Source organism: Panulirus ornatus, chromosome 10 (assembly GCF_036320965.1).
Source record: "Panulirus ornatus isolate Po-2019 chromosome 10, ASM3632096v1, whole genome shotgun sequence".
Taxonomy (NCBI): domain Eukaryota; kingdom Metazoa; phylum Arthropoda; class Malacostraca; order Decapoda; family Palinuridae; genus Panulirus; species Panulirus ornatus.
The window spans coordinates 63,374,360-63,387,264 of record NC_092233.1 but is presented as its reverse complement, the minus strand read 5'-3'; the positions used below and the strand labels follow the sequence as shown (position 1 = coordinate 63,387,264).

General features: G+C 43.3%; 1 protein-coding gene across 2 annotated transcripts in view; it reads right to left on the bottom strand.

Annotated features, from left to right (window-relative positions):
• LOC139751037 (protein SSUH2 homolog) overlaps positions 1 to 12,905 on the bottom strand; it is a 524,722-nt gene that overhangs the window by 297,640 nt on the left and 214,177 nt on the right. For both annotated transcript variants that reach the window (XM_071666156.1, XM_071666157.1), the window contains one exon: positions 2,200 to 2,304. In XM_071666156.1, coding sequence (XP_071522257.1) covers positions 2,200 to 2,304 — 105 coding nt within the window. The remainder of the gene's footprint in view (positions 1 to 2,199; positions 2,305 to 12,905) is intronic.

Genomic DNA, 12,905 nt, shown 5'->3' with positions numbered 1-12,905 from the left:
AAAGATTTGTATCCAATCACATCGTATTCACAATATAAAACATTTCTTTCACAACCAAGAAACAATCGATAAGGCCCGTAATTTACCCAAGAATAACAAAATAAAAAAAAAATGTGGAGGAAGAGTATATGCAAAATGAAAACAGTGTAGTGTTGACATGTATTCCTTAGCAATGGTGCCACCTCGTCATTTAATACAGCATTCTTTACCTGATGCCAAAATTTTTCAACACATATACACGAGTCTAACCGAGTGTATACCATCCAAATTGCCTCTCTCTTGTATAAGGTTGGCCAACACTTCGACCCCACCCGCTCGTTTGGTAATGCTTTCGAGTCTGTCCTTATGGACAACAGTTGATACATACGTGTATACATACAGACGTACATAACACATACATACGGTTATAATACCTTCCTTGGTGTAGCGGCTAGCGTTACTGACCACTGCGCATGCACGGGCCCGCCTGGGTTCTAACCCGCACAGGTTACTACTTGGTCGCAGTAGCCGGTCCGCAGTCCACCCAGCTGTTCCACCTTCCTTACAGGCTGGTCGATAAAATGGTTACCTGGCATGGTGTGTGTGTGTGTGTGTGTGTGTGTGTGTGTGTGTGTGTAAAGAATCACTGACACTAGGCTTGGCCTGTGTTAATGACAGCCCGTTGTCATGTGTGCCATCATTGGCACAGGTTGGCCTAAACGTAACTACAGATAAAGTAGCGGGCTCTTATAAGGACGTGCGAGCCATGTAAATGTATGATGAATTGCGTCATCCATGATATTTCATGTCTGTATCACGTCACTTCTCAAACCTTTACTTCTTGAGTGGAATAAGTATAAATGTCTCATGAGAAAACGTTTGTCACATTGTTCCTCACTCGGCAGCTGACTGCCGTCCTCATATCTCATTCCACGCGGGGATTTATCACTTTCCAATCGTTATCTGATTTCACATGTAACAGCAGGACACAGATGAGATGTAGTATGTCGATGTTTGGCTACAAATGTTTGTCATTGTCATCCACTGGTCTACTGGCTCATTCGAACACGGCTTTACGCAATCTGGATGGCGTACAGAGCGTTAGTCTCCAGTAATTTCCGCGTATTTTAGTATATTTCGGAGGCTCTGTCACAACCCGTCCCTCCATCCTACTTGTCTCATTCTCGTATACCATTAGACTTGTAGTCTGGTAAAGTAAAAGACATGATGGTGGATAATAGTAAGAGACAAACGACCAGTCCTTTTCATTTCTCAAACACCTTCCAACACCTTGTGGTCCTGAATGCTACGCCAGTTATGAGGGTAAGGTAGTGCAGCACACAGAAGTGTACCTTTTAAAAATGTGCAAATCTACGATTCCCAACGATAATTCTATAGTTTTCTGAAAGGAAATCACACCGATTTGCAAAAGGTACGCTTACTGTCGTATCAATCTGCTATCATGAATAACTATTACATATTATAAAGTAATACGTTTAGTCACCCCTGTAAAGAAGAAGTCGAGCACTAACGTTTTCTCTTTCGCAGTAAGTTTATCTAAGAAAACGTACATATTGGGTAGACTACGCCAAAATTTGAAGGTGCGCTGAAGATTAAGCCTCTTTAAAATTAAAACATTTTCTAAAGTACAGAGATTCTGGTAGCAGACAAATAAGGTTTAAGGCCACGAAAGCTTTGTTACAGCAATGGATTAACACGATATCATCAAAAGTTCTCGTTCAGTAGACACACTATGAGGAATCAACACTAGATAGTACAAATATTACTAAATAAAATTCTTCACACTTTCCCTGCCCTACCTGTAAAAATATATGACTGGAACACTTTCTGAGGTCGAATCAAAAGAGAATATCATAGTACGAATGTACATGGCAGGAGTAATTATCATCAATTTTCCAATTATCTGTCATAACCTAATATCATATGGGGTCACTTCAAAGTCCTGTGAAGCCACAAATAAACCTTTGAAAAAGTAATGCATAAATATCAATGATGGAGCTCTGGTCTGGAGGTCTCCTAATGAACCGCAAGATCGCCCAGGACTCTAAGACTTACATTTCCACGTAGAGAAAGCAACAGTATAGTTCTCCTACCTCGAGAGGCACAACCCAACCATCCCTGGGGAGGGGGACAGCTCAGCCCAATCTACTTCAAGGGGCACCACCACCTGACCATCCCAGGGGTTACTGCAGTACTCACCTGCCTCAAAGGAGACCTGTTCGTATCCAGTGAAGTGGTCCATGTGTTCCATGGGCGGAGCTGAGGGCACGACGGCCCCTTCCTCACACGCATCGCTGTCATGACCTGCCGAGCAGAAGACAAATATCATTACTCTCTTCTACACACCTGTTATCATACCTACACTACTCTTCTACACACCTGTTATCATACCTACACTACTCTTCTACACACCTGTTATCATACCTACACTACTCTTCTACACACCTGTTATCATACCTACACTACTCTTCTACACACCTGTTATCATACCTACACTACTCTTCTACACACCTGTTATCATACCTACACTACTCTTCTACACACCTGTTATCATACCTACACTACTCTTCTACACACCTGTTATCATACCTACACTACTCTTCTACACACCTGTTATCATACCTACACTACTCTTCTACACACCTGTTATCATACCTACACTACTCTTCTACACACCTGTTATCATACCTACACTACTCTTCTACACACCTGTTATCATACCTACACTACTCTTCTACACACCTGTTATCATACCTACACTACTCTTCTACACACCTGCTATCATACCTACACTACTCTTCTACACACCTGTTATCATACCTACACTACTCTTCTACACACCTGTTATCATACCTACACTACTCTTCTACACACCTGTTATCATACCTACACTACTCTTCCTCATACCTGCTATCATACCTATATTACTCTGTTCTACATAGCTTACTGTTATCATATATACCTCATTACCATCATTATACCTAAATTAATCTGTCTTACCTCATTATCATCATCATGTCCTTCCCACCCTTGTGTTATTGTGATATCTTCAATCTTATGTTATTGTGGCGTTCACTACATTCCTGTGTTACTGTTATGTCCACACTCCTGTGTTACCGTGATGTTCTCCACACTCCTGTGTTTTTGTGGTGTTCTCCTCACTCGTATGTTACTGCAATGTTGTCCTCACTCTTGTCTAACTGCAGTGTTCTCTCCACTGCTATGTTACTGTAATATTCTCCCCATTCTTGTGTTAATTTGACGGTCTTCCCATTCCTGTAGTGTTCTCCCACTCCTACGGTGTTCTCCCCACTCCTGTGTTGTTCTCCCCACTCCTGTGGTGTTCTCCCCACTCCTGTGTTGTTCTCCCCACTCCTGCGTTGTTCTCCCCACTCATGTGCCAGTATGACACCAATCACCCTCCCCCTCCCTCATCACCACTTTAAGCTGAGGGAATATCATTCAGGATTTGATGATGACAATGTATTGTTGTTCCTAGCAAGAATAATGTTGCCCACAACAAGCTGGGATATTCCCAAGCGTTTGCCAGCTTCCCCGCGCCTAACTCCTCGACTTATGTCTCCCCCAGCATACCGTCTCGACCTACCCAGCTTACATCTCCCCAAGTCTACTGGCTCTTCCTCCCCAGCTTGCATCTCTCTTGTCATCATCTTCCAGCTACTAGTGCAAGCTGGTAACATTACCCGCAACCGTGGACCATCACACTACCTCTGCCCACACTACCAAAAGTATATCGCCAAAAGGCACTACTCCAATAGATGTTCCAACGCACATTTAAATCACCTCCACTGCACGTCACCCTCATCCATAAAAGAACTACTCAGAGCACCTGCTAAGCAACATCCACTAAGACACAAACTCTAAAAACCTCTCCTAAAACCCACTTATCTTCAGCACAAACACTCAGCAAACAGCAGGACAAAAACGCCAAGTCTTATTCTTCACAAATGAATACTCCAACACGCCACAGAGCCACAGGGACAAGCTATGTAACTCATCATCACTAGCATTATAAAGAAATGTACAGAATAAAACATATCGACCAACCCCGTGAACCCAACATGAACAAAGTCTTCATCTAAGAAACCAGACTCACGTCTAGAAGTAACCTACCACTTATCTACCACTACACAACCCTGAGACAAGAAAGATAAGAACACGTAGGAGGATCTTATAACGCTCGTCCATCATACCATACCATCTTATAATACCAATGACGGTACAAAACAGCTCACAGACAACGACATTCCTTCAGGAATGCAGTCCATAACAACATTATAAACATTATAAACTACGGACAATACCAGGAAACAAACCCACCAACACTTCAGTATATGTGATCTGCCATGTATTAAATCACGTAGTCTTACATTTCATCAACATATATATCCGAACCGTCAAAATGCTTATACGAAAAAGACAAAAAAATATAACCTCATATTTCTGCCAACAAGTTACACACCTCATAAAGAACAGTTGAGGCACAACCTCTCACCATCAAAGGAAATCAGAGAACAAAACCAAAATCAAATAACACCATCACTGGTCACTGAGAACAAAACTGCAAAAGTGACACCTTCAACACGAGGAACTATAAGAACCTCACAACACTCATGTCTGGCGCATATGACAGCCCGAACCACACTCACCTCACCAATCCACTCATGAAGCACTCAACAAAGCTCTAAACACCTACCATTCTGGCCATTACACATGACACACAAATATGACATTTACTCCCCCCCCAACACACACACACACACAAAAAAAAAAAAATCACAAACAGCAACTGGCACCAGCTTTGGACAGGAGACAAAATTCCTTGGCTTTCTCTGGAAACAAATCATCCACTCCAACTGACACTACGCCTCACCTACTTTGTATTCCACGCAATCAAAAGCAAACACACAAATGTTGAAAACCACACAAAACAGAGCAATCAGGAGAACCAATGATTGTCTAGCAACCACAAGCGCTTAACACCTACATAATGAAACAAAGATCCTCCTAATATAAGCCCACTTGAAAATAGGGCGCTCAAGCCTGCAACGACACTAGATCTCTCCCACCCAAACCACTCCATTATCAGCCACCAGCCTCAGAGGAGAAACATAAGATCTTATACCCCTGCCTCACATCTCAGCAACCTCTACCCGCAGATTCCTTCATCCACCCCTACATCACCACAAACATCGATTTAACACATTCCAAACATCCTCTGTATAGGTCCACGATGCTACTATCAGACACCAGACGCTTACTGGTCAATTGCTCCGTATTCTCTCTCTCTCTCTCTCTCTCTCTCTCTCTCTCTCTCTCTCTCTCTCTCTCTCTCTCTCTCTCTCTCTCTCTTACATCACAACACTTTATGGCCTATGGCCCCATCTACTTGACGTAGCTGGCTCTACAAAGATAAACGGGAATTCTTGGTGTTACGTAAAGAACTACTTCCTCAAACGCAAGTGCTAAACTACACTAATCACGAGATCTCCTTCCCGCTATATCCATACTTGGCCACCAGATTGTACCAATGAGAACACCTGATGATGATGAGTTAGCCTACCCCCGCCACACACAGTCCCTCCTCCAACACAGTCATAACCTTCAACAAAACACGTCCTGACACAGTTTGCAGCTGGAAACAGATCGTTCATGAACTAAGACCTAATGGTAGATAAAAATCTATAGATATAGTTCACGAAGTCCATCTATCAAGGAACACAAGGTGAACACCTAGGGCCTCCCTGACCGAGCTCTGATGTTCAGTCTACCATCATGAACATCTTAACGCTACATGTTTCGTCAGGGAACACACGGCCGTTAATCATAGGAAATATTCAAGAAATAGATTTTAAACATTGCACTTCGCACTTCGAGTTGACCATCTTTTTTTAAGCTTCCCTTCCTCGCAAGTGCGTCTTGGAGATAGGGTTATGGGGAGGGAGGGAGGACGACCAGCCTATCATCTCCCTACCTCCTCCTCACAGCCACTCACGCGCGGCTCCTCCCGCAAGACGCCCTAGCTTCGTGCAGTGTTTGAGTGTGGAAGCAAGAGAGGAGGAAGGAGACGCTGGGAGAGGAGAAAGAAAACGAGACCATGGCCACTGACACCCCTTCCTGCCACTCACCGTTATGGTTCTTCCTGTGGTGATCCCTCGCCACGATCTGCTCACTCCCAGGAGCAGCTGTTGCCGAGGATCACACACCTTCGCCAGGAGAGTATCGTCCCGCCGCGTCGCCCCCGACCGTTGGGTCGGACACGGAGGCCAGACGATATAACAACGTCCTCACAGGCTCGATACCCGCACGGCAGTGGACAGACAGAGAGTCGAATCTCAGCTGACTCGAGCTACTTCGATCAGAAACTTCAAACAAGGGAGACGACCTTGTGGTGATATGGGACGACCATTTAACGTGAAGCATACATAGGTCTTGAGGCGCCGAATTCATACTGTAAGATGGAACTAAGAACCACGCAAGATATGAGATACAGAAGCACTTAATCACACGAACTAGTTAACACATCTCACATCGAAACAATGAAACCTCAAAATGAACCTCTGAACCAACCAACCCACTGAGCGACGCACTGGAGCTTCGGAACACCTGGACGAAGTTCGCATTGGAGTTTCAAATCAAATAAAACTGCGTGGATGACGCAAACAACCAGCTTGGCTGTCAAACAACACAAAGCCAACCGACTCCAACATGGCAACTACAGCCCCAGTCCTTAACGTCGATAACCCATTCCCTTCACCATTGCCTCTACAACGTATTGCCTTAGTGCGCACTGTGGCTACATACCGTCGACCTGCACGTATTTGTCAGCCATTTCACCAGCCTGGCGTATGGATGACATGTTTGTATACAGTCGTTACATCAAGCACAATCATGAGAACTACAGTTTACCTATTTGGAAAGACTTGTCTTTCCCCTGATCTGTATACATATGGGTGGTATTTACTACATGGTCTCCTTAAAAGATTACGGCCTCATGAACTTAACTGAACAAAGTGACGTAACAGAAACAGGTAATTACTGTTGATTCACGTCCTACTGTACGTTGTGGGATGTAGGCGAGGGTGACACAGCAACAGTGTGATGCTGGGGATTTTATCAGTGTGTACCTACAGATGCAAGGACAACGTCCCAGCATCAGACACACTGACGGAGAACTGAACATAGACGTATAACTTAGCCAAATTATGGACCCGGACACTGAGTGCAGTGGAACACTACCACATGCGTGGCAGAGGAGATGAATCGTCTCACCACAGCCCTGCGTCTACTAGACCACGATCTCATGACGGTATTGTGGACGTGTCACCAACAGTCCACACAAAGCTGGACACAGGTTCGACCACCATGTCCTGAGCACGAAGCTGAAGACCCACACGATGAATATGCATAAACATCTGCACCACGCTGGTATATTAGGTGTCGTGGGTTCGATCCCCACGTATCTCATAATTTTTGTATTTTCTCTTTAATTCACACAAGACTGAGAATATCTCTATCACCCTCCCCTCCTCCATCCAAACACACACACACACACACACACACACACACACACACACACACACACACAATGAGCTATAGAAGCTATAATATAAAAGCGACATTGTAAAAGTAATGAAGTCCAGCTGTAGCAGGAGACTTGTGCAGACAACATGACAAGCTTTTCTGTTATTAAGCTCAGTGTGTGTGGGGCTGTGAGGGTCACCTGGCTGTTACTGGCTGCTGGTGAGGCCAGTCGGGAAGGTCTGTACTACCGTGGGGCGTCACACGCCACACGTTGACACAGATCACAAACCACTCAGACGAGAAGGACTTCACGTATAGACCTTCCTCCTCTCCGTGCTGGGGTTGCTCCTCTCTCAGATCTGGTGTTCCTCTTTCAGGGATCAGGGGTTCCTCCTTTCTCAGTGCTGAGGTTCCTCCTGTTTCAGGGTTGCGATCCCTCCTCTCTCTGGCCTGGGGTTCCTCCTCCCTCGGGCCTATGCTAATTTCACCACAGAAATCCCGTCGCGAAGATCACATTTCACCTGGGGAAGTCGGTGGCGGGATTCCAGCTCTTCCTGGCTGACCTAGCTGGAAGGCCAGTCACTACTGAAACCTTAAACATGGCCACCTGCAGCAGCACACACCCGCCCGACTCTCGACTTCCCAGGTTTAATACACGGGTGGAAATGAACACCGACGCTACACTCACTCCTCTCCCTCTCTCATCTCTTGATTATGAAACGACGCGGAATATTTCAATCCCACGCTACACATGTGCCCCCGCAGGCAGGGAGTAAAAATAAGGCGTTCTATAACCTGCGAATATCATCATCAGTCACTTCTACAACCTGCAAGATCTACAACACAACTTATTCTTGTTCCCTCACTTATCAGTAACAATCGTGAGACACGTCACGTGAAAATGAAGTATTTCTGAAATGTCATCCCCCACGAAGGCCAGTCAGCTGATGGGTAGGTACGGACACCGTGTGGTATATAAACTCGGATGGTTGACATACACGAGCGTACGATACCTCTTCTGTTGCGCTCACTAGTGGTGAGGTCAACGAGGATTGCCGGGAAGGCTTACACAGATATCTTTACCTGACAGTAAGATGGTGGATGTCAGTACCAGAGTCAAGGGTATTTTGTGGGTAGATTACAAAGATGTGTGGGGCTGCGCTAGTAGTGATGGGAGCTTGTTTGCTGGGGAGGGTATACAATCTCAACACAGGTATGCAGAAGGTGTACGATAACAAACAGGTCACCTACACCCAGCAGGGAGGGCTACCACTCAGGCTGATCTGACCCCGAGTAATGTGTCAGATGAGGCCTGACCAACAGGTATCTGTAGCTCGAGATCTCTGCCTTCAGCTGAACGAGAACAAGAAATCTCAACTTAATGTGAAAGAAGTTAACAAATGACACACACACAGACACAGACACACACACACACACACACACACACACACACACACACCTTTAATTTCGCAAACTTCGACAAAGTGCGTTGGAATTCCAGTAAGATAAAGATTATTTCTCAAGCGATATAAGAGGATTAATGAGAAAGATTGATCAAGCTTGATGATTAAAGACGGCAGTGCTTTCAACTGATCACGAAAGGAAAGTGGGTACGGGTTATCTGGATTAATTGACAAGTCTTAAATTTGATGTATATGATATAACAAAAACCTATAGAAAAATATGTATTACAGTCAAGAGAATAGGAAGACAGAATATCCTTCTCTGTGAAGCGCCCTAACGAATTACATCAATATGTAAGGAAGACCAGAGACATTTATGTCCCCATGGTACACTTACATAACGAATAATCCTCACTTAGTAATTATGATAAAGAAATTGTTTCCTTATCGAACAATATTTCGAGTCAATGTTTAACATCGAATGTTCATCAATTATACCACTAGCACAAAATATATTTGGGTCAGGAATGAAACTTGAAAATCAACCTATGAAGTATTTAGATACTACGAACCATCATGATGAAGTACTTAGTTACCGAGAAAGATTACCAAAACGTATTCTGATATTGAGAAAGATTGTCAAGAAGTATTAAGATACCGAGAAATACTTTAAACTGTTTATATATGGAAGGAGATCACTATGAAGTATTTGGATACTGAGAAAGAATAAACAAAAATGAGAGAACTAGTTCTAATGACGTCACTCCGATAACAGTGGCATATTAAACCAGCAATTACCAGTTCTGATCACCGATCGTTACGAGATGGGAAAGTGGAATCACTCCAGGGAAAGTGTAAATATTCAGTGTGCTTGTGGAAATGATGAGATGGGAGGCGCCTCTTGTTCTATCATCCTGAACGGAACAGTGAACCAAGATATTATCACTGTCCTCCACCACATGACCTCATCATGGACCATTACTGATCACCTGTTATCTGTCTTATCTTATTCCACAGTCAGTTATACACATCCGCCGTACACAGACACACACATACAGGAATGTGTTCATCATGGCCGGGGACAACAGGAAATCTCCCGCCTCAGCGCTGCTGTCTCTCATGTGCACGATATTATATTGTCCCAGGAGATGTATCACCAGGACCCCAGGCCAGCTGTGAGATGCTGGGGAGAGGGGATGTGATCTTGTGAGAAACTACAGCAGTCTGGCTCTGCACGATTGTCGTCCACGATGTCTCTCTCTCTCTCTCTCTCTCTCTCTCTCTCTCTCTCTCTCTCTCTCTCTCTCTCTCTCTCTCTCTCTCGTTATATCACATGCTTACCAAATGGCGTCCTAGCTTCGTCTCTTCGATGTATATCAACTGACTCATATTTCTCTCTTGTGTCTCCCCTGATGATGTGATTATTATACGAAAGTGCACTTGGGAACTTTTCGTGTTTCATTTTCCCGGTGGATTCATAGGAATATCTTGATCACGCGCAAAATTGTGATCCTTTCCAATATATATATATATATATATATATATATATATATATATATATATATATATATATATATATATATATATATAAATATATAAATATATATATATATATATATATATATATATATATATATATATATATATATATATATATACATCACATTAAAAGGAAAGTACAGAGCGGTAAAAAAAATATTTGTAATAGGTTGAGTTCTAAAACTCATATTTCAAAAGATTGCTCATAATGTTAGTGATGATAACTATTTCATTCACGTGTCACGTGATGAATCATGATGCACCACGTGTTTCAATCTGCATAATTGATCCTTGACGGATGGGATGGCCGCAGTAGCCAGCCATGGACGACTTCCAGCCTGATTCAATTATATAATTGTTTCGTTAATCTTTTGATCATGATGATTATTCTTGCTCTAATGTCTTGTCGTTAAATGAGAACTAGTTTCGTAATTCAGTAAATCATTTGCGACAAAACCTGGTGAGTACATTATAAGAAACAACCTCACACAGAGCAATAACCCACTAGACCTGACCAATGTAGTTAACAAGTTCTCCTGCCCAACTGAAGGTTGTAAACCTCAAAACAATGTGAACTACATTGGTATGACTACCACATCACTCTGTCCACGTTAACACTCCATCTTCACAAGAGAAGACACTAAACTACATATACAACAAGAACATAACATTAATCTCACGAGTCGTTAGCATCTTACTGACAACTTGATGATACTGAAACATTGCCACGACTCTACATGACTACAGATATCAGAAGCTATCTACATAAGTGAATATCACCCCTTCATAAATCATCATAACACAGGGCAACCTACAACTTTACAATTAGTCTCTAACACAACCAAAATGACCCCACTCTCTACCTTCAGCGGACTTTCCCAGGTAAGGTGACCTCAGGCAAACCCACTATTCGTTGACCGAACCAGTTTAACCTCTACCACGCATGAACTCCGAGGGAACACGGTCCACCGATCAACACTTTATCCACGTCACTGGTGTCATTTATTACAGTTCAAGATGTGATTCACTCTTGTTTTGTTCTTCACATCGTGTTGTATTATTCATAATCAATTTGACTGAAAATGACCAGTGTTCGTATTCCCGAAACGATTCGAGTATTTCAAGAATAGAATGAAAATGATTAAATAAGAAATTTTATTCACACTTTATCTGATGAAGCACAATGTATGGTGAGGAAAATTGAAAAACAACAGAAATCTAGTTCGTATTATGTAAGCATTGGTCTTTAACAAACGGTGTATTAAAGGATATATATATATATATATATATATATATATATATATATATATATATATATATATATATATATATATATATATATATACGCGCACAATATCAAAGGAGGTTAGCATGAGCCAGCAGACCAATAGCAACCCTCCTGTGCTGCACCAAACAACCAACCAACCCTCGTCAGCCACTCTGGCCTCACATGCTTCGAGAAAACCCTCTCAAGCTCTGTTCCGGGATCTTAAGACACGGAAGAAAAAACGCCCTGGTTGTAGACATGTAAATTGTGCTGCTAAAGTATGCAAAAAGTGTTGTGTTAACGGCTCGCCTCCTCTGGCCTTCCCACACCACCTGAAACAACTTTCTAAGCCTTTTAAAGGGTACGTAACAGAGAGGCTGTAAACTGGCGCTAAGTTACGCATCGATGTCTTGCGTGTGGGGGAAGACGGTACCTTGCGGGATGAAGTGTAGGATACGGGAGGCAATATTTGTTATATATGGAAGGGCAGGATTATTGCGGGGGTGTCGGACGCTTAAGTGCTGTATGATGTATACCGTAGTTTAAGGTCTGACTCTAGTCTGCCCTTCTATAGGGCTCCCGCAGCGCTGAAAAAGCCGCCTAAGCCCACTGAATGGGACCACTGGTATAGAAGGGAGAGGGTGTTATGTGTACGTCTTCGTGGAGTGAACGTAGGAGAAATGGGGAGCATGTATGCACTCCGTGTCTTCAGTACTGAAGTTGTACCTCGAGCACGAGGGGTCATTACTTTATGATGTTTGAAGAAACTGGTGGTGACCAAAAGGAAGATGAGAAAGCATAACTCGTACATGCCTTGGGACAATAGTTTCAGATGGATGTATGTTGGTAGTGTTTAAGAGTGGATGGGGAAGGTGGTTGCTTGGTGCTTATCGAGTCATTATGGTTAGTATTAGTTCTGTCACTGTAGTGTGAAACAGAAACAAGCTTTTTACTTCCATATGATGGTTGGTGGAGAATTGGGTGGAGGGGTCTAGTGCTGTTACAAGGAACTGAGCAAACTGAGATGATTTTGCCCAAAGTTAGGACTAACGCGCAGGCCTCACCACAGGGGAATCTAGGGCTACGAAGAACGAGTCGTATGAGTTAACGTGTGGAGAGCAAGTATGATTGTGGGCTAAAGGACATCAGGC